The following is a 23,875-nucleotide window of genomic DNA, read 5'->3' on the forward strand; positions in this document are numbered from 1 at the left end:
TCTATGACAGAAAATAGTCCCCAAATAAAGCACTCTGCTAAAAACTACAATGTTCAGCTGCTGGAAATGACTGAGACCGTTAATGTTTACATCCAAGTATTGACAGATGGATAAATGCATTGCTCTTGGTCTTTTCATCTCAATAGTTGACAGTAGGGCTGCACAATTCACCAAAATATTATCAAAATCACAGCATGGCCAAAAGCAATATCCAAATCAGATGAGCTGTATTTTTTGATAATGTGTCAAAACATACCATAAATTAATCATTGTGGTGCTACAGAGATGCCCCGGCTTACAAATCATATGCTTCAGATGTAAGGGAACATACTTGTTTGGTGCAAAAACCAGCAAAAATCACATCATCATCATTTCTATATTTTTTTTCGGTAAAAGTGAAATGCGAAAATGATCATTGTCGTGACTCATATCACAAACACGTGTCAAAATAATTGCAGTATCATTTCTTTTTTTTTTTTTTTTGCATGTCGTTCAGCCCTTGTTGATGGTGAGAAAAATACAGCTGTAAAGTGGCACTCTGAGATTTTCCCTCAATTCCTTGTCCCTGCTGCTGAGAAGCACCCTCACAGGATGATGCTGCCACCACCATCATTCACCGTAGGGATGGTGTTAGTCATAAAACTCTGCCCAGAGAACCCACACAGTTTTTGTCTCATCAGAAAAGAGAATATTTTTTCTCACGCTCTTTGTCCTTTAATGCTGTTTGGGAATCTCCAAGCAAGCTGTTGCATGCCTTATACTCAGTGAATTCAGTTTGCCACGGGTGGACTAAAGGCCTATCTGAAGGAAAATTCAATCAAAGAGGATACACCACAATGTGGAGTGCCACAGTGCAGGGTCTGAGTAGTTTTGTAAAGGAACTATAATAATGTTTGATTTTTAATAACTTTGCAGAAACTTCTAAAACTTGATTAGGTTATTATAGGTCATTATAGGTCAATGGTGGCAGATTCACGAGCAACAATTTTAATTGTATCTCTGTGAAATTAAATCTTCAACACAATAAAGTGTTCAGGCGTTGGAATACTTCCTGAAGCCACTGTAAGTCCTCATTTTTTCTTACTTTCTCAAGTCATTATTTTGCCCCTATGTATAATTGCAACGTCAGCCTCACAATGGACAGTTCAAAAAAATCTAAATTGCTGCATGGAAATAAAAAGGTGTTATCAGATATAACACCTTTTTATTTCTATTGTATATATATATATGAGTGATGTAGCCATATATTGTCACTTAAGTTATTATCACATATATACATCCTCTGGATATGTATATATACATGTATACAATATAAGAAAAAATAATCATACACAATTTTGAATTTCTTTTAATTTCTAATAGGTTTCATATATATATATATATATATATATATATATATATTACATTTGTGTATGGGATGTGTGTAGACACAATGTACAGTCCTAGTGATGTCAAATACATGTATAAATACATAATGTACAAATACACAAACCTCCACTGTATCATAAAAAAACCCCTCTAAATCCCACACATCACCAGAAAATGCTGCTTTAGTTGGAGCTGAGAGGTTGTTATACCAAATGTGTATTCTCTCTCTAAATTCTTCTCCGCTAAGACAACGATCACAATCATCACAGAGCACGGGCACCAGAGGGCATGGCGATAAGCAGAAATTACTTTGGAGCTGTTGATTCTGAATTCTCCAAACTTAGCATCAATAAACGACTATTAAAGAGACCACAGCATTCTCCAGCTGAGAGGCCGGCGGCTCAGAGAGAGGAAGTGTATGAGGGAGAGACAGGGTACTAATTTCCAGATCATTATTCCATTGTGAACACATGAAGGTCGTCCTTCAAGCCTGTCCTCTAACTACACCAAAGTGAGCCTGATTTCTGAGGGGGCTGTGAAGTATCCACTTAAAATAAAAACAGCTTTTTAGCCATGACAGAGGGTTATAGGACAATTTTTACACAATGAAACCTTTAGGCTGTTTATATTGAGTGGATATATGATTATCTTAAAGTGTTCTGTGACCTTTGCACAATGTGTTTGTCTCTTTTACATCATCTGTTAATCATACAAAAATTATACTCAGGTTGTAAAAGCGAGAAACGAGATGTGGCTGAGCCTTATTTGCGATACACTGTCAATATGAATGTATCCTGCATACGTTTGTTTGCATGTGTGGCAGGGATGGGACAATCTAAATATATCGTCATGGAAACCAAGCTTAAATGGATCCCGAAAACCGTCACTCAGTAGGGAAAGCCACAATATAGCCCATATTGTTTTATCACCACATCTCAGCTTTTTTTATTTTAGATTCGTCTGCACAGGATATGAGATTATTCAGAATATCATAAAGTACCAACTCATAAAGTGAAAGCTCAAATATTTACGAATAGTAAAGAGAGGCTTTTGAGCAAGTAAACTGAGGCTGTGTCCTATTTCAATACCACACACAAACAGTATAAATATATGCTGTATACGATCCGCCACTTCTTTTCAGTTACAGAAGAAATCACCATATTTCACCATGTTGTACAAACATGAAATGATGCATTTATGTGATGCTGGACATCAGGGAAATGGTTGGAACATCACTGTCAGTGAAACTGTACAGAGTAACACCCAAATGTTTTTAAAAAAATGTAATAATGATTTTTTTTCTTTCTCAGCCACTGACATTACATGAACTGCCATTTTTTTCTCTGTTCTATTTATCTAAACTTCTAGTTGCCTTCAAAACACAAGTCAAATGTTTGTATCCTGATAAGTTCCCATGACCTTCTACTGTAAAAAGCTGAGATCACACGTCCACATATTTTATGAGAACAAATTAAACAAGTCTATATGAAGGTCGATGTTTGGCATGACATTCCTTCATGATTTGTGTTACATCATGAAATTGGTCAGATATATGCTGAAGTGCAGGCACACAGGGGTGACACGCAGTAGATGCCAACCTACACAATTCAATACATTTCCACTTTACATGTAGGTAAAAGACAATTACTGCAGTGGAGCCTTATCTTGGTGTCGGGAGACAGGAGGTGAGTATCACCCCCATTTGTAATTTTTTTTAAAGGTCCAATATTTTACACATTAATGGTGTTTTATTTGACGTTTTGATTTTCATAATGAGAAATATTTGTGCATTTTTAAAGCAAAAGCCAGTGTAGTATTACATCATGTCCTCTCTCACCCTTCTCTCTGGAGCTTTAGCAACAACAGGTTGGTGAGCCAATCAAAAGAGAGGCTCTGAACCTCTCCCCTGGTGGCTGACTGTTTTATGAGTGATCAAATAAAAATATAGCAGAACACTCTAAGAAACCAAGTCCTGCAAGGTTGGACGGTGGGTCCAGGTGGGCGGGGCTTGAGGCATGGCTGAGAGTGGTGACTGCTTAGTTGTGACATCACAAAGTTACAGCAATCCTGACGGCTGGTTTTAAGGCTCAGTTTCTGAATACAGACTGTGCATTTCTCTTTGGATTGCACACTTTGATACTTACACAGTATTAATATAGAGCCTAGACCTGATTTATAAAGACATGGAAGTCTCACGTCATACAATATGGGACCTTTTATATTATACTGCTCTGTGTGGCTTCTCCACTTTCTTTGTGCTTTGCTCTGCTTTGTAGCTTACTAGTATACTTCAAAAGCAAACTGCTGAGCTGAGGTCAAGACGTAGTTAGCTTGGCCTTGCATTAAGAGAAACAGCCTGGCTCTGTCTAGAGTTGAAGATAAACCCTTCACCCCAATTTCACTAATTATGCATCTAGTTTGTTTCTGAACACAAAGAGAAATGTAAAAAAAAAGAAAAAACTGGTTTTAGAGGGATTTTTAATTAGTACTAAAAAAAAGTCTAAAAACATATTTCTCATTGTCATTATGGCTTAACCAGTGTAGAAAAAAAATTATAAAATTTAAAATTTAAAAGCAACAACACAATAAAGTGAATATTTTCTGAAGCTACTGTATCTAGTACATGTAACACAAAGTTCAAAGTTCAACTGGAGACTTCATATCTATTAGCTTGTAATTGTGAATTCCAAAAATAATGACTGCCTGTCTGGAAATACTGCTCGAGAGCTGTAGTTTTTTTTTAATGATGATAAATCATTCACTGTTTAACTTTGATAAAATCACAACTGGGTCAGATTCTAACAGCGAGTACTGGAGTAGACACTCATTGATCTAAGAATGCTGATTGTAAACCAGGACCAGGTTTCACCATGTGTTTTAGGGGAACTGACCAGTTCATATATAGTTGTAGTGGCAGTAGCATGAAGGCAAGCTGTAGACATCATTAGCAGTAAGTTAGCTGTAGCCTGAAGGATCCCAGAGGTAGAGCATGAATCTGCTGCAGTTCCAGTTTGACTCTGTGCCCCTCGTGCTATCCAGAAACACTCTGCAATAGGATGAATGATTTTATTCCACTGTTGACACTTCACTATGACGTTACTGCCTGGGACAGAACAAAACGTCCCTGCTGGGTGCTAAAATCCGACAGCGTTACATCGCTGAGTTCTCCCAAAAAAAAAAAAAAAAAGCCCAGCCTGAAACCGCACCAGACTATTTTACTGTAATTTGTTTATTTCCATCCTGATGCATTAATCTTGCGACAGTAAGAATCACATTCATTTTTTTAAATTCTTAAATCCCCTCTGATGATTTTCTAATTATATCAGTCTTGCTTGGATAAGCAGAGGTCCTTGAGACTCATGACTTGGAGACAGAAAGAACACAATTTTACCGAATTTGTCATCTCATTTTAATGCAAAATACGATTTACCTACATACACATAAGCAAACTTGTGACAGCCACTAGACACACTCTGAATTCTTGCTAATCTGTCACACTGTGGCAGTCTCTGTCAATCGCTTATGGGATGGAAAACTGCTTTGTGCTGGGATCTTCGTGGTAGAACTGCCTGTTTGTTTATGCTTGGATTAAAGATTTTAAAATGCTGGTGACAGATACTACGTCATTTTAATTATAAAGGAATTGAAACTCCTTTAAAGTAAATGGTTCAGCGAATCAGTATTCAAGGGAGCAACACTAATAACGTAGCGTAATCAGATTACTTTGATCCATCTTAATGCTGGTGGGTGGCCACTTTCTCTTTTCTTTCTCTGCCTCTCCACCGCTCCCTTCATCCCTTTTGAATTGGTGTTCCTCCCCACCCTTTTCTCTTTCTTTTTTTCTTTCTTTCTTTCTTTCTTTCTTTCTTTCTTTCTTTCCTTCCTTCGCAGTCTCTCTGCTTGCTGGTACCATGCGTGGTCCCGTGCAGAAACGGTGGCAGTCTCATTAATCCCGCTCTTGTGGCAAATTAGTCCCCAGGGAGAGAGAGAGAGCACTTTTTAAAAAGTGCCCTGTCACAGTCTGGCACATCATTTGCATTTAGGTTAAAACCAGTCGGGACACTTAAATCTTATTTATGGGCAGAGGGATCTCCCTCTTCACTGCGGCATGAGGACATCAGTTATTGTTATACTCTCACAATTACAAACACACTCACACACACTGATGTGTCACAGTAAAAGCATTAAGTGTTTTGGTTTGTAAACAGGTTATAATCTATATATGGGTTACAGCTATTATCCAGCAAGCAAGTTGCTTCCGTTGCCAGTAATCAGTATAATGGACTGTCTAACAACGAAGGTAGTGCACACTCGCACAGCATGAAGGGAAGTGCCAGTAGGTGCTGCACTGTAATGTTCTGCATCCACAGTGTGTGCACAAAATATTAATGATCCCTGCTTTTACCATGAATACTTAAGCCCAGGTAAGTGCTTACATACACGGTGCACAGAGAGTGAATCGGAAATTTACATATAAAATATTAGTTAGCTAGCTACTTAAGAATAAAAGCTCTTTATCTTGATAACAAGGCTAAAAGTCCACAGCTCAGTGTCTCTGTGAGGCTGCCAACAGCTTGGAACTAGATACTAATATTAGCATGCTAACATGCTCATAATGACAATGTTAACATGCCAGTATCATCTGAGGCTGATCAGAACCTCAGTCACATCTGTACCAAGTGATAGTGCAAACTTGTTCTCTTATTTGGTGAACATTAAAAGAGTGGTACCTTTGTGTTTATCAGATAATGTATTTAGATTTTCTTTACTTGACCTCCTTGCACTGATTGAATTAGAACTTAGACCTGCACTAAAGCTCTAGTGATGTCCCACACTTGTAAGTAACTTGGTATAAAAGCCTCTGCTAAATAGGTAAATGTATATATAAATATATATTATGTGAAATTTGTGTATAGACATATAACGCCTTGACTGATGTTTTCATTTTGCTTTGAATATATGTAGAATATGATTCTTTGAAGATGATGTCGTAATGATACCTTTTAATCCCATGTGGAATGAAATAAATGTTTGGGATAAAGATTAAAGGCCTTCTCTTAAGATTTATGCTTTTCCATTATCAGATAGATTTAAACATCCTAAGCAGGGAGGGTCTTATGTTAAGACTTTTGGTCAACAAACATATTTTTTAAACTCTTTGTAACGCAGCCTTCCTGTTAAAACGTGTCAACTCAAAGGACAAGCTTAATGACATCATCAGGGTTATTTTCTTATAGTTAACAAAGCTGCTCCAGAGCCACAGAAGACATCATGCTGTGACTAGTTAACTGGCCTCAATGTGTGAAATGGGTTCCTCCCCATTAACTAACTAAATACAACACTATTCTAATTACAAGAGCTTGACCCTTGTGTCTTGAATTACAGACACAGATGAAGCAGACAGAGCAGATGAAAAGGCGTTAAAGCTCTGAATCACCTGAGACACCACATTGTGCAGGTGTGAAGGTGGTGCAGCTCAATGTTGCATGTTCCTGAAGTTTTTTTTTGCTCAGTGTGTAAAAACCTGTGATCAGCAGGAAAATCTTGCAAGCAAATACATCTTAGGCAGTAATTACTGTAATGGTGTTGTGTAGTCTGTGTTTATATATAGATCTCTACAGTGAGAAGTAGGTTTTGTGGTGTGAGAGCTGAAAGTTGTGAGTGTTTGATGCTCTACCTCTGCACCGCTCTCCTGCCTACCCCTAGCTTCACACTCCATGTTGTTCCTGTCCTCATCTCATCTCCCATGCTAACACAAATGCCTTAACTTGGTGCTCGAGTCACTCAGTTCTAGGATTTTCTTTTGATCTGGTCTAATCCTCATTGTTATTTACAGACCGTGATTTCTCCCTGCAACCACCGGCGTGCTGCGCCGCTCCACAAATAAACCAGTACATAGTGCGGACTTTGATCAATTATGAAACATTCACTTATGGACTGTGTCCCTTCAGTCAGTTCACCCCCACCACCATCCCCTTCTGCTCTGCATTGTGCTTTTACTTGCTTCTTTGTTAGGTTCATTGTGACATCTGTGTGTAAAATGAGCTTTCAATTATTTAATAGCTTGTATACCAGTAGAGCTAGCATATTATATCTGGATAATAGATTTGTTTACTGCACTGGGTCATGCTAGCAATTAGTGTAATAGTCTTTTGCAGTGGCAGACTGTCCAAAGTAATCCATAAACAGAATAAGAATGTGCACTGTGGACCATACTTTAAATGGTGGCATTAAACGGGAAGTGATGTGCAAATTCTTAATTAGAATTTTGTGAGGGATTAATGGTCCCAGCTAATAACAATGGAAACTATAAAAAAAGTATTGAAAGAATGCAAATGCAAAAAGATATTACTAATAATGTGCTAGTGAGAATGTAGTCCATATACTTTTTCTATGAGAGAATAAAACACACTTAAAAGCCTTGTAGATTTTTTGAATGTTCACTTTGGATTAGTTTCATATTTCTGGCTTTCCTTATTTATGTTTGGGCACGACTTTAAAGTAACTTTGTCACAGTCTTGATTTATTTTTGCATGCATGTGGCTATGAGACACTTTGTGTTGCATTTGCACTCCTCTCTCAGTATTCTTATATTGATTTAAAAAGGAAAACATGATGCTGAACTTCATCTTCTGCTTTAAGACTCTTCAGTCTGATGCCTCTTAATGAGTCTAGACCTAAGTTTTGTACATTCAGTCGAGCAGAAAAATGCAATGGTGCCCACTCGCCGCAGTCTGTATGTAGGAAATAATCATTCTGATCATTGTTGTACTACTGGGTAGATCAAATTAGAGAAGAAAGGGTGGAATATAAAGCCATGTGTTTGAGTGTGCAACAAACTTAGAGCCCTGGACATATTCTCAGTGTTCAGAGTTGGATTCCATGTGGGAGAGTCACACATAGACAGGTGTGTGCAGTGTACTTAGACATTCAGATACTGTAAGTTATTGTCATATATTTCAAAATCAATATTAAAAGTGACAACTGTCTCAAAACTGTAAATGGACATTGCTGTTAATGCTGTTATTCTGAAAGGAAAATTTATGGACAGGAAGTTGTTGTTAAAGACAGTTATAATTATATTGGTGAAAATGCTTGTGGAACAGAACATGTCCGTGTCATCTGTAAGTCAGGAGGCAGACAGACTAACTGTGAGTGACTGAATGGATTAGTAGACCTTTCACACTAGTCAAAAAACCAACTAGGACCCATTAACATCTGTTTTTTTTGCCATCAGTGGGAGAGGGTACAATAAGCATTCACTCCCAGGTCAAATAACTCTGCAGGAGCCATGGGTATTTATGAGCTCCAGCTGCGATTGGCGGTAATGTACACATGACAACTGGGTGAAAACGCTAATTACTACCCCTTTTCTATGCTGTGACATTTTTCAGAGCACAAGCACTGTAAACAGACCTGTCAGCTGCATAGCACTGCAGCTACACTGCACTCTGTGATGAACGAGTGAGCACACGATCACTGGTCGAAACGTCTCACGCAGAGGCTTCGGCAGCAGCACCAACCTGGGGATGAGATGCGATGGATGAATTTCACCAGCCTGCACAGCAGCAAGCAGCTCACTCTTCCATCTGCGTCTGTGTATGTGTGTGCTGTGTAAGGCCACGTGATGACATTGCTACCAGTTGTGTGTCTGTCCTCTCAGGCAAACTTGGCAGACAGTGTAAAAGGAGTCAGTCGCCTTTTTTAACAGGTTTACCCGCGTTTAAAAACCTGCTTATACTTGTTAATTTTGGTTTGTATAAACGCCTTTATGAAAGCATCTCCGTGTCTAGGTTGAAGCCAGATTGAATTTGGTTGAACTCATATCTCTGCTTTACACATAAGTGTTGATTCAACAGCAGTTCTAATATTATATTTCAAAGTGCTGACCTTCTTAACACTGAAATATATTCCATGAAAATGTTGAAAAAGGGTTTTACATAACCGACAAGTCTAAAACACTTCACTTTTTAACCTAACTTAGTCCACTTTTAATACATATGTGTAGACATCGTTTGACTGTGTGTGCAGTGAAACCAGAAAATCTGCTCATGAACATTGAGTCATTAAATTTCCAGCAGCAGTCTGACAGTGGAGTTGAGGTTAGGATTCAGTATCTGGTCCTGGTTGCACATTCTGTGATCTTTGTTTCAAATGATGTCTCCCAGTCAGTGCTCTCAGTTCTGCTGCCTTATGAGCCTGATGTGTCTTTGCTGCTCTTCACACTTACATAACAGAAGGAAAAATTCACCCATAAAGCTCTGTCATGCATTTATAATGTTTTTTCCATTTCTGCACTGAGTGTGTGTTTTGGTGTACGGCACTAATACTTCAAACAGCTCGGAGCAGAATGTATTGTCTGAGGAACTGAGGTATGACACACAGCACACTGTTTGTCATGTTCCACTGCCTCTATATCACTGTTTACTCTTCTGTATCTTTAGAGTTGCATCATTTCTGGATGTAAACTCTGCAAAACTCTTTAAGTGTTAGCATGCTAATATTTGCCAATTAGCACTAAACACATAATGCACTTCAGTGGCGAGAATGTCATTCGTTTTGCAGGTATTTGGTGTGTTGAACATTTTTACCTCATCATGGTGCTGAATGTGGGAAACACACAGTTTAGTAGTTTATTAAAACAACAGATTTAAATACATTCACTCAGTGGAGTCAGAAGTGTAGGATGTGGAAATAATGTGTGAATGTTGTAAGATGCCTGAAAACAAAACATAAAAAAAGAACTGAAGAGGAGCTAAAACAGCATAACCAAGTGGCTGCCTGCAGGGAAGGAGAGAGAGACAGAGGGAGAGAGAGGCCGCCAGCAGCAACCACAGCTTTGTAGAGTGGGAACCCCGGGCCCAGGTGTTCCCAGTTGGCTCAGACGATACCTTCCCCACCAACCAGGCATCTGAAACACAGTCAGACAAAAACACAGATTGGCAGGACAGGGCAGGGGTCGTCACAATATTCATGGAAATTCTTTCAGCTGTTGAGATATTATGTTGACACGTGCCAGCCTGCTTCAAATCCTCCACCATCATCCCTGTCCCCAAAAAACCAAGGCCCACAGGACTAAATGACTATAGACCCATTGCCCTGACCTCTGTGGTCATGAAATCATTTGAGCGTCTTGTCCTGTCCCACCTCAAATCCATCACTGACCCACTCCTGGACCCCCTGCAGTTCGCCTACAGAGCCAACAGGTCCGTAGACGACACCGTCAACATGGCTCTCCACTTCATCCTCCAGCACCTGGACTCCTCAGGGACCTATGCCAGGATCCTGTTTGTGGACTTCAGCTCTGCCTTCAACACCATCATCCCGGCTCTGCTGCAGGACAAGCTCTCCCAGCTGAGCGTGCCTGACTCCACCTGCAGGTGGATCACCGACTTCCTGTCTGACAGGAGGCAGCACGTGAAGCTAGGAAAGCACGTGTCTGACTCCCAGACCATCAGCACTGGATCCCCGCAAGGCTGCGTTCTTTCTCCTCTGCTCTTCTCCCTGTACACCAACACCTGCACCTCCAGCCATCAGTCTGTCAAGCTCCTGAAGTTTGCAGACGACACCACTCTCATTGGACTCATCTCTGATGGCGATGAGTCTGCCTACAGGTGGGAGACTGAGCGTCTGGTGACCTGGTGCAGGCAGAACAACCTAGAGCTAAACGCTCTGAAGACAGTGGAAATGATAGTGGACTTCAGGAAGAGCCCAGCCCCACCCACCCCCATCACCCTGTGTGACTCCCCCGTGGCTACCGTGGAGCATTTTCGCTTCTTGGGAACCACCATCACACAGGATCTCAAATGGGAGCTAAACATCAGCTCCCTCATCAAAAAAGCTCAGCAGAGGATGTATTTCCTGAGGCAATTGAAGAAGTTCAACCTGCCAAGGACTATGATGGTGAACTTCTACACCTCCATCATTGAGTCCATCCTCACCTCCTCCATCACCATCTGGTACGCTGCTGCCACGGAGAGGGACAATAACAGACTGCAGCGTATCATCCACTCTGCTGAGAAGGTGATTGGCTGCAATCTTCCGTCCCTCCAGGACCTGTACACCTCAAGGACTCTGAGGCGTGCAGGGAAGATTGTAGCTGACTCCTCCCACCCTGGACACAAACTCTTTGAGACACTCCCCTCTGGCAGGAGGCTGCGGTCCTTCAGGACCAAAACCTCTCGCCACAAAAATAGCTTCTTCCCATCTGCTATTAGCCTCATCAACAAGGCTAGAGAGCCCCACTGTTGCTGATCAATTGCACCAATCACCAGAAAAAATTCCTTGTATGTGAAAACATACTTGGCAATAAAACTGATTCTGATTCTGATTCTGATTCTGATTCTGATTTCAGTCTTGACCACAGAAGGTTGACAGGTCCAATAAAATCTCATCACAACAGCTTACAAACTGGAAGAAATTGTTACAATTAAAGGTCTCATATTGTATAAAGTGTGAGATCTTCATGTCTTTTCTGATTATAAAGCAAGTCTAGGTTCTATATTAATACTGTGAAAGTATCAAAGCCTCAGTCCACAGAGGAATGCACACAGCCTGTATTCAGAAACTGAGCCTTAAAACCAGCCGTCAGGATTCTGGAACTTTCTGATGTCACAACAAAGGAGTCACCACTCTAAGTCATGCCCCAAGCCCTGCCCACCTGGACCCACCATCCAACATTGCAAGATTTGATTTCTGAGTGTTTACTTGAAATCTGCAATATTTTTATTTGATTACTCAGAAAACAGTCAGCCAATCAGAAGAGAAACTCAGAGCCTCCCTTCTGATTCACCAAACTGTTGTTACTAGAGCTCCAGAGAAGCCTGAGAGAGGAGATGTAAAACTACACTGAGATGGTTTTTATGTCTTAACATGTTTAAACCAACAACAACAAAACACAGTAGGATGAGGTTGTGGTGGTGGAGAGAACTGCAACAACAAACAGCACTGAATGAATGGTGCAAAATACTGGACATTTAACACATCACATTCATTAACTGATTTATCTTTCAATTATAAATCTTATTTTTTGAACTTAAACCCACATCTGATAAATTGCTCAACTTCCAGTGGATGGATCTTCAACATGATGTTGGCAGTGGCTGCTGGGAAATGTTTTGTTGCAGCTACAGAAAGCTTCTCATTTAGTCCCCCTTTGTTTTCTGTTGTGTCTGGCAGAGATCTCTGGGAACTCAGAGGACATTCCTCTGGTGCGCTGGAGGCAGCAGTGGCTGGAGAATGGCACTCTCCTCTTTCACATCCACCACCAGGACGGCAGCCTGAACCTGCCAGAGCCGACCGAAGACCCTGCCAACGATTCTGCGAAGGAGGAGCTGCGCATCCTGCACATCTCTGTCATGGTAAAACTCCCTGTTCACAAAGCAGCTCAAATTGTAAACAGTTTTGATGTCTATATTATAATTTATTTTCATTTGACAAAATATTTAATTTACAAAATGAAAATGATAAAAAAAAGCTTCTATTACTTGTGTTTCCCTAAGATGGATATTAGTTTTAAATATATAAAACCGTTTTAGTGTAGTTGGGGTTTTTTCCCCCTAAAGCTGAAACATCTTCAGAGATATCATCTCTGAGATAAGATAACACGCTCCACCCCTCTTTTTGTTTCCCTGTATATGGTATACACTCCAGCTGGCTGTTCTGCAGCCTGCCACAGGGAACGGACATATTCAACATGAAGTATGGGTGTCTTACAATTGTAAAGACATGGATTTGAGGGTGGTAAAGTAAAACATAAAAATAGATGAAGACCCTTCCCCTGTTTTTATGTCAGCGAGACACTGTGCAGACAGGCGGGGAGGAATTCTATATGCAACATGAATTTATAAAGTTTCACATTTCAGTTGCAGAATGTCGATTTTTGCATGCCTGCACTGTATCAAACCTTATCTGCTATGTTGGCAGAGTAGGAAATGAATCCTCAGATCTCACAGCTTCCTCCTCTTGCCCGAGGAAATGTATATTTATTAGATCTTAGATATGCCACACCTACTCCCAGTGCCCTTTTCCAGCCCAAAGACATTACAATCTTGCTTTGATGGATGATATGTATTTTCAGACATTGAAAGCATATTATAGCTACATACACAAATGATTAGTCAGCTTCAGAAGACTTTTGCCAGCAGCTACATCTGCTAAGCGGAGGCAGGGAGCAGCGCGTCGATGCCTGCTGAATGTCAACGACCTTGAGACCTTGAGATGATAACAAATAACTGACCTTGATTATGCTCTGCATGTTTTGCATGCATTAGCAAACATCAAGCCCATCTAGTGGGTGCACAGGTTTTAGTGGTGGCAACATTTTTCTGTGGAAATGAGGAAGCCAGTGCAGAGGTTCAGCGTCTGCCCTCTTTGATTTTCCTCTAATGTCACAGTTTTTACTTCCTGCTCTATCTGCATTTCACATCCCATCAACTTCAGGTCCAGCTCTTTGTGTTTCCTGCTCTGCTAATTCCTCATCCTGAAAGAGCTGCGGCAGTGGCGCTGCCACCAGGGTGTTTTCATGAAGGTGTGGGCAGAGAAGGATTAGCATGCAGATATAAGCAGACCGTGACAACAGATGGAAGCGGTGTGCCACTGCGATGCCCAGGCCCTGCTGCAGCTTGCCACCCGGTTGGAGGCCCTGACCTATAAATCTAAAGCCATGTCACTTGTTCAGCTCCTTGTGGAAACAAATAGGGTCCTGTGAAGGCTGCTTTATCAGATTTTTTTTTTTTTTAAGCTCAAGCACACACCTGTCACACACACCTGGACCTCTCTCCACTGGATGTCATGGGAGCAGCAGTCAGCACAGCTAGTAGTGTAGAAGAAGAAGCAGTGGTATACACTTGTGAATGTCTTATAAATATAACTTAGCATATAAGTTAACATATATTAGGACATAGGCAAGTCATCAGGTCATGTCATAGAGCCTCACAAACTACTTCTTGTTTTTATTGTTGTTTTTTTGTTTTTTTGTTTTTTTTTGCCTAAACTTTATACAAAAATGCGAACACTTTAACCAGATAAATTTATCCACTTTATTTGGAGGTAAAACCAAAAGCACCCACACAGAAAAACTGTGTGTGCACTGCTGTGGCAAGTACATGGGGTCTGCACCTGGAAAATGAATCTAGGGAATATGTGCCTTTTATGAGCTAGTCACATTCCCAGTAGAGTTCTGCACAGACCTAAGATCAAAACCTGGCCCCTTCCTGCTTCTTTAAGTCCTGATCAACAGAAGTCAACTGCAAAATTTGAGACCTGAACCTCACCTGAAAGCCAGTGCTATACTTTTGCTTAATTTTACCATTAGCTATACTTTTGCTTAATTTTACCACTGGCATGACTCATGCTTGACACAGAGAGGGGAAGCCCAATGCTTGTGGCCTAAACGATGGTCCCATCAAAAAGCAGTATTGCAGAGTAAATAGTACAATTAAAAAATATTAAAATAAGACCCAGATGGGAAAGAACACAATTTTCATTTAAGAGCTGTTCACACAAGCTTACAACATTTTACCAATCATGCATATTAACTCTAAATGTGAGAAAGGCTAAGCATCTGTAACATGAGGGCTGTCTGATCAGCTGATGAATTGTTTAGGTAAGTATTCACATTCTGTGATCAGACTACTGAATCCCAGAGTTAAAAGCAAATCCTTCCATTTGTCTCAGGGGCTGTGTTTTACAGCACTGCTACCATGCTTTTAGCAAACACATGAAATTGAGTTGAACTTGTCCCAGGTCTGCACACCCTGGGCCAGGTAGGCTTAGCCAGGAAGCAGAACATCTAATCTGCCACAGTTCATTGCCTGGCCACTGTGCCCACCACGAGACTGTTTATGCCTAATGGATGAGTTGGGACTCCAGCATTTTTAGGCTTGAAGACAAGCCAAGACTTATTATGGGCCTGATCCTAAAGGGGAATCAGGTTCAGTGAACTGCACCAAACCTTGGGTCTGAGGCCAGAAAAGTGATTTTTGTCTGTTAGACCAGCCGATCTGTAATTTTGGCCAAAACCATAGATTTTCTGCTCGCTTTGAGTTTTTCAAAATAGTGAAAGATAATATCCTCGTTCATACAGAGGAGAGAGTAATTGTCAGTCGCTGTGCCCCAGTATTTTTGATGTGCACTGTTCTAAAGTTGGAGGCTTCCACATGCAGGGTTCAAAGCTTCTCCCTGTGCCCTCACATCCAACAAGGTAGCCGTAGTGTCCTCCAATGGCTGCGGCTGGTCATCCATTATAGATGACTAACCTTGTGTATGTCTGTACCAGCACCAGGTGAGACACTGGCAGTTCAAACACACGTCCTAAACTTCAGCTTGAACACCACAGGAGGAGACAGAGTAAATCCCAACACAGCCAAAGGAAGGCAAATAAAAACACTCTGTATTTAATCGAGCATCAACTATTCAAAGTGGTATGATTGGTTTATTTGTTGAGAGTCTTAAGCTCCAGTGTATCATTGCTGCACACAATTCTCCCTTTTTAATTTCCAAATTTTAATCAGCTGCAGTTTTGCCACAGGGCTTCAATGGATCAATCCAATCATCACATACAGTAAGGAGACCTCCACACCAAACTGAGCAAATTACATTATATAAAAGACTAATATGGTTTTCAAACCCAGGGGTTAGATTTGATGTTTTTTTTTTTCCCTTGTGGATCTTTTAGCTGTATTGTTTCTTTATTGTTTTTTCCTAAGAGGCCATGAAGTAACTTTTTAATTTGTGCAAGCATTATGGTAAAACCCATACTCTAAAGTGTGTATTAAAGCCTTAACAAGAGAAGAGATAGGGTGACCGTTTTGCTGGATGGTGCAGAATTTGGGCCAGATCTGGTTTTAGCTCAGCTGTCTGGAAGCCCTCAAGGTACACACATTTTCTGTGGATCAGTAGTGTGAAAATAGCCCCTCACTGTGCCCACTCTACCCAAAAGGTGAGGAGCAGTGGAGTCTGTCAGAGCCGTATGGTGTCTGACGTTAAAGGTAGCAGTTACTTCCGGGTGGCTGCTTTGCTGTAGTCTGCTATGTGCTGGCTGAAATAAGACAGACATATTGTAAGTCCGAAGAGTAATTTAGCAATAAATCCACGTTTTTGGGAGGTTAGTAAATTAAATATTTTGTCAGTTTCTTACAATGTCTATCGATCCTGGTCCTATTTTCTAGTGTTCATTGAAACACAAAAAGTTGTTTTCCTTTTCCAGACAAAGCCCAGTAATTCTTTCCATGTGACCTAAAAAGAAATCTGTAAAAAAAATCTATGATGTACACCGGGTCATTTCCCCCCCGGAACTACACGGCAGCATAACTTTCACCACTCCTCATTTCAGCCCCTCCCCTGCAGTGTTAAAGACTGTGTGTGGAACTGAGATTAGTAGTAGAAAAAAAAGTATGGTGGTAGAAATACTACCTCTAATATTTGTAAGCTTGTAGTTTATGATTGTGCACAGGGTAAATTTGTGCCTTGTCTACAAACAACACGTCCCCTATTCTGTCACTCTCTACTGCCCTTGTTGCTTCTGCGGCACCCTTTGTCGAGCTAAAGTCACACATGTGAAATGCGAGCCCTCACCAGCTGGAACAGACGCTAAAACTAAAGTTAGACATGTAACTACAGCTCTGTGAATTATTAATAACTGATGTTATGGCTAGACATTAAACAGCTGAAACATGTCGCATTAGATGGGGAGAGATAGAGGAACACTGGAGCAACAATCTGACAGAGCTGTGAGTGGCTGTGGTGTCCAGGAGGAGGGTTGTGGTGGTGGTAGTAGTGGTGGGATAATAACTAATATGTTTATAATAGGGATTTAGATTTTTTTTTTTCTAACTAATAGCCAACGCTTGTTAACCAACAAGATTAAATTGTACTATTGAGTGTCTGAAACCCATTAAAAAAGAAGCAATTCACGGGGGTTAAATTAACTTGGAATAATCCAAAGTGTCTATTTTTCTTTTTTTTTTTAACACTTTATAGGTGAAATAACTTGACATACAAAACATGATATAGCAGACATGGTGACTTAGAAAACATAAAACATGATAGACAGACAGTTGACATAACATAGGACAGTTACACAGTGTATATAAAATAAGGTGAGAATTGAATCATGTTGGTTAAAGTATGTTTTATGTATGTACATAAAAAGCTGTACGTTATAAATTCATGAAGTTATCATTATAAAGATCCGGAAAGGTTTGAATTTTTCTTGTGGTGTGGAAAAGGATTTGAAACTGCATTATATGTTCATGTTGACAAATAAATGCACAGAAAATATATAAAATAATGGTCAACTGAATAACTAAAATTATTTATTTTGGAAGATTGCAGTTTATTCCTATTTCAGGACTACATTGTAAATTCTATTGTGGGAATATGGAATATGTCTTAATTAAACATTTTCACATGCCTCACAGCACCAAAGAACAGGAGGATGGTGTTGCTCCTCTAGCACAAATGCAACTAAAGCTTTGGTGACAGATGGAGGAAGAAAGGGAAGTTGGATATAAAGGAAAAAATCCTCCAACATGATGGGAACCAACAGGTTTTGTGTTATGACATGCTTCCTTTGGGCATTACAAATCTTTGAAAGTGTGTGGATTCGAAAAGCAAATACAGGGACTCCTTTTCATTTTATTTAACAGTTCATATATGTCTGTGTGCTTCTGTGTTTGTGGATAAACATGCTCAATCCTGAGGAAACCCGTTTAAAGTAATACTTGTGCTGATGAAGCAGTATAATTTGAAAGGTTTCACAAGGATCTTTTGATCGCTTGTGGGCGTATGGCAATATACACAACTATGGCAAGTTTGCATTCCTCCAGCCAGAAAAGTCTCCATGGTGCAGCCCCACCACCCTAAGTAAAATTGACCAGATTGACCTGAACATTTTTCTTTAATTTAATTTTTCACATATACATATTCTGTCTATTTTATCTCCCTATGTGAGAACATTTCAAAGCCTTCTCTTCTAGTACAAAAATTATACGATAGAAAAACAAAATCCTTTTACTTTGTTAAAATGTTCTTGTTAATTTTTTTTCTATATCATGTATAACTGGAGACAAAATTTAAAATATTTCATTAGAATCCTTTGAGATGTCAATATAAGTGAATATTTTCACATCACCTGTTACCACAAAACATGTTAATTCACCTCCTGGAAGACTGAAAATGATCAATAATCTTTTGTGTGTGTGTGTGTGTGTGTGTGTATGTGTGTGTGTGTGTGTGTGTGTGAAAATGTATTTTATTTCATTAGTTTCTGACAGTCATTCTATGATATACCATAATTAATTTCACAATTACTAATGTCACATTTTTCAGTAATGTCTGAAAAACATTGAGCCTATAATAGAATAATTACTAAGAGAGACAGGGGTTCACACTCACACCAATGTAAAGCATCAGTTTATAGGAGGAGGATTGTCACTGTGACACATCTCTGCTTGTGGTATTTTGACATGCATGTGACGACCCTCCTAAAACCTGTGTTGGTAACATTGATCACATAAATCTTAAATCGATGCTTCCCTGACCACTTGTAAAGCAGTAGCCTGGGCTGAATCCCAGCTTCCAGAGCTGCTCTGCTTACCATCACAGCATGGCATGTTTTTGAAAAGCTTGCCGAGCGAGACAAACCAATCCATAGCTTCCCTATGGGCGGTAAGGAAGGCACACAGCCCAAATGCCTGGCCTGTTTGTTGTGCTGCAGAATCTCTGATGCAGACACCAGAGAGCTGTTGGTTTTTCCACAGAAACAAAACATCAAAATGAAAATTGCTGTTTCAGAAGGAAAAAAACACGTTTTCTTACACTAAGCTGCGCTCATCTTTTTTTAAATTTTTTATTTTAGATTAACAATAGATCAAATTACAATTAATAGTTTGAAATTTTTGAATGACACTGAAGCTGTGTTAGTGGTTCCTAGGGCCAGGTTTTTTATGATGATAAAATACATAATTTTAAGTATTGTTACATCCACAAATCAACTTACAACTTGTATTTCCGTGTTGATCTCATGTTTTTCACCATTTTTGAAATTTTGAAAAATTTAATATAACATAAAAGAGCAAAAACAATGTATGAAACAAACAGAAGAAATGCATTGTACAAACAGAAAAACAAACAAAGTGGTGGTTTGTGGTTCTTCATGTGGCTCAAAGACGGCATTTCTGAAAAACTAGATGGAGATTTTAGTGGGTGGGTCCAGAATTAGCATTTGTTGATAGAAAATTTAGACATCAATGTAAAATTTTGCAGTGTACCAAATGAATTATTCATTTAGCATTATTCTTGTGTTGGAAACATACAACACATAGAGTAAAAGTATAAACGTCATGAATAAAACCTAAAAAAACAAAAAAACAAAACAGGAGCAAGCTCTTGCCACAAAGTCTGATACACATCACAGTGGATGGTGATGACAAAATATACAAAGATGTAGCCAGCGAGCTAGGTAGCTATATAATTCAGCAATTTTAAATGCACCTGCAAAGCAATGATTTTACAACTCTTTCTTAGCATTAGCATTCAGCTGGCAAAATACCAGATCCATTTGAATCATTGAACAGCTGGCATGGCCAGCAGTTCAGAGGTCTGAAACCAGGCTTGCTTGTTATACCAAACCCTCAGAGAATCACTAAACTCAGTTCCTGCAACCCCCCTCCGGATCTAATAAGCATATTAGCCTCTTTTAGTTGCAGCTCATCCTTGTTTCTGGAAGCAGCAGCTGTTTTCTGAGAAAGAGCTCTGATAAACCATACCTGCTCAGCACCAAACAGCAGACAGATAAAATTAGTGACTGGCAGGTGACCATAGTGGAGCATTTAGCAGCTACAGATCCTGATATCGGTGAGCAGAGACCAAAACAGAGCTAAAAGAAGACTGAATATTGGATTTACATGTATCAGGTTGCCGTAAATATGACTCCAAAGATATGCTCCAATTTTTTATCAAACATAATTAGCCATCGCTATCTTTTTATTGTGAATGTCTAAGACACAACCTCTCACCTCTCAATTCATCATCATTTAAGGAATGAGAATGCAGCTGACTGAGAGCAATGGGGAGTCTCTTTGGATGTGTGGACAGATGATTACCATGAAATATGTAATCCTTGTGTTACTTACGTCAACAACAAGTGGGAGCTGACTGAGTGACTGTTCTGCACAACAGAAAGGGTCAGTACATTACACAAAGTGGCAGATAACCTCAGCCCTCATTGCAAGCCCTGTGGAAATACAGTCTGAGTGACTGTGTAGCCTCTGTGTTTAATTAACGTTGGTATGGGTCAGGTCACAGGACTTATCTTAATGGTTTGGGTTTGATAGCTTTAGAAAACTGGGCCTGTGCAGGACCAGCTGTCAAGAGTTAGTGAAAGCTTTCAATGGGCATAACACCAGCTCCGGAGTTCATCTACACCAGAGCTCAAAGGAGAGTGAATATAAAACCTGGGTCAATGTCAGGAGGCCAGGAAGTGAACGCCAATTCTGCTCCATGTCTGCTGCTAGTTTGCTAACAAGCCTCCACAACATAATGATAATGATTTGTATGTTGTGCTTCTGACTTGTTTGCAGCCCCCAGGCAGCCAGTTACTGCAGCTTTAAATGTTTTAATGTTATACTTTTAACCTTTTTTGGAGATGGTGTATAGACTTTTAATTTTTCTTATTTCCTTTTCTTTCACAGGCTGTCCTGTTAGCCGAGCTAAATAAAGTTCACCACTGTACTGTCTACACTAACAGAGCACAGAGTGTGTACTGTAAGATAACAACAGTTCTTTGACGGTTCAGAGCAGTGTCCAATAACTAGGAAGTCACAGCGCCAAATTACCCAACTACGAAGTCTGTGATGTACAATGCCATTTTTCTGTGTGTTTCCACTCTTGTGTCTGCGTCTCATGCTGTGTCTCAGTGAGCACACAGGAAAAGTCAGTGGGACTGGAAGAGATGTCAGCATCAAATAATTTCCGCTCTGTGTTGGGATGTTAGTGAGAGGGCCAGTGTCTTATAACGCTTTTAATAAATAAGTGTTGCACAGAGGCTGAAATATTACATGCTGCTCTGCTGCTTTATTGTCCCTTTGCAAATGTAGAGGACATCACACCGGCTTTATGCTGAAAGAAAATGAACCATGGACTTTTAGCCCCAATTTAATTTCCTATACGGACAACCCTGACTGAAGAAAGGACAGGAAAAAAAAAAAGCAGCACTTTTTTCCATGTCCAAGCTGCTGCAATCCCTGCCTGGTAATATGTTTGCTTCATGGCCACTCACACTACTGAAAAATACGTGGACATCTTTCTGCTGCCACTTGTATTCAGTCTATAAATTCAGGGATTAAAAGCAATGACCTTGCTCATATGTTATACTGCAATTACATTTTCAATAGCATAATTAGTAAGTCTGAGCGCTGGATAGTGCTCCTATAAAAGAAAATAAAAGTCACATGTGCTTTTTCCTTTGAAATTGAGACTTGACTATAAAGAGATGGTAAAAGTTGCCAAAATGTGTTTTCATGCGCATCAAAATTTATTTAAAGTGTGATTATGCATTATGCATTTGCGTGACATTCTGTTCCTCAGGACAAGCCACTCTATCTTATCTGGACCTGAGGACTCAATAATGATCTCATTCCCCCAACTAATAGCAATTGATTATCTTACCGTTTTATGCAGAACACCTGAGCTATTATTTTCCTCCCGTTCTACTGTATATGTCTAATTTTCAGAGTACTTGTAGAGACATGATGAATTGCCACCTCTGGATCACCGCTGCCAAATGAATTAGTCACATCTGAACAAGCGTAAAAATGACTTTTGGATTTGGGCAGATGAAACTTTGGAGAACTATAGTTGCTTGAACAGTTAAATATTTGTGCCAGTTGAGATTCAGAAAAGGAAAATGTAGACATGCATATGCAGACACCAGATAAATATAGAGCATATGCATAGGATGTAGGCATACAATATATGCAAGATTAACGCAAAGTCAAATTTAATATGAAAGAGACAATCATTAAACATTATTGAAGTTAGGGAGGCGTAATTAGAAAATTCATGAACATCGCATGTGGATGCCATTACATTACAGATGGCATTGTATTTAGTGTTGCAGAATATTATGTGATATTGCACAAAGGCAAATCATATTTTGTATAATTACATAAAGTATTACACATGTACACAAATGGTTTAGCTGAACTGGACACAGAGGAAAATGAGCTTAAACAAAAACACATGATGAGAACATGATGCGAATATTGGACACAATTATTTCAACATATAGCTGAAAAAAAAAGAAGTGAATGAAACCATTTTAAGTGGAGAAACCCTTGTGTGATGTGTGTGAAACAGGGTTGTAACTTTCACATTTGTTCAATGTCAAAATCAGCCCAGTCGATTTCTAGTAAGACTCCACTTTTATTCCATTCCATTTCTTTTCATTCAAGGTGTGACATATTTTACTTTGACATTAACCCTGGATTCGAGAGTTAGCATAATACCCGGTGCACTCGAGGATTCAGAGGATGAATATTGTCAATTTCCTTCATTTCCTTTCTTTCATTAATATTGTATCTTGATATCAGATTCAATCAGTGGCCCTTTGGCTATGGTAACATTGTATTATATTCAAAGCAAGAAACTTCCTTTTGCTATCTTGTAGCTGTCAGATAGTCTAGATCTTTCTGCCTCCCTGCGTCTTAATGCCTCGTATCCAAAGACTAAGTGACAGATTGATAGCTCAGTGCTAATACCATGCCTGCTCTGTCAGGCTGAGAAAGGCCATGTCTTCTCTCTTCCATTCAGAACTTACATGACAGGAGTGTAAGTCATAAGGAGCACTGGAGCCATTATAACATCATCCTCATCCGTTAGTAAGTGGATTATGGGCCTCGAGCGCTGGCATGCTTTGATATGTGGTTTGGTTTTATTGGCTGTATAAGAGGACACAGTCCACTTAGTCCTCACTTTGATTCCAAGTAATGCCTGGCATTAGACTGTTTTTTTCCATATCGTCTGTATTAGCCCCTGTATGCATGGGCGCTAATGCATGTTGATGGGTTTGAATTTCATTTGTCACTGAGGTAGATTTGATTGAGAACCATTTGAAGTACTTGACATTTGACATCTTATTGTAGTTTACTCAGTGATGAATGAAACAGTGGCGGTGCTTAACATTACATCTACGCTTTGATGGTTATATTTTTATATCATCAGTTGTCAAATTAGAAAATTCCTTAACACTACACTTTATTTCACCATGGGGATTAGAACAACAGCTGAACTAAACCTCTTTTCCAACAATACAAGAATTATGTATCAAAAAGAGACACGTTAATTTATCAAAACAATGGGACAAGCACATGTGTGAATAGCAGGAACATTAAAGAGCAGTTTACTCATTTACACATTTAAATGTCCCATATGTTACACTTTTCCAGTATTTTATTTGAAATGTTAATATCCATAAGAAGATATATTTGTGGTTTTAAGTACCAAA

At 39.6% G+C, this 23,875-nt stretch overlaps 1 protein-coding gene across 8 annotated transcripts in view; it reads left to right on the forward strand.

Moving 5' to 3' along the window:
• Positions 1-23,875, forward strand: part of astn1 (astrotactin 1) — a 415,092-nt gene that overhangs the window by 65,240 nt on the left and 325,977 nt on the right. For all 8 annotated transcript variants that reach the window (XM_071490448.1, XM_071490449.1, XM_071490451.1 and 5 more), the window contains exon 2: positions 12,547-12,728. In XM_071490448.1, the coding sequence (XP_071346549.1) occupies positions 12,547-12,728 (182 nt within the window). The remainder of the gene's footprint in view (positions 1-12,546; positions 12,729-23,875) is intronic.

This window comes from Trachinotus anak, unplaced genomic scaffold (genome assembly GCF_046630095.1).
Source record: "Trachinotus anak isolate AG129_WGS33_773 ecotype Australia unplaced genomic scaffold, CSIRO_AGI_Tana_v1 ptg000012l, whole genome shotgun sequence".
Classification (NCBI taxonomy): domain Eukaryota; kingdom Metazoa; phylum Chordata; class Actinopteri; order Carangiformes; family Carangidae; genus Trachinotus; species Trachinotus anak.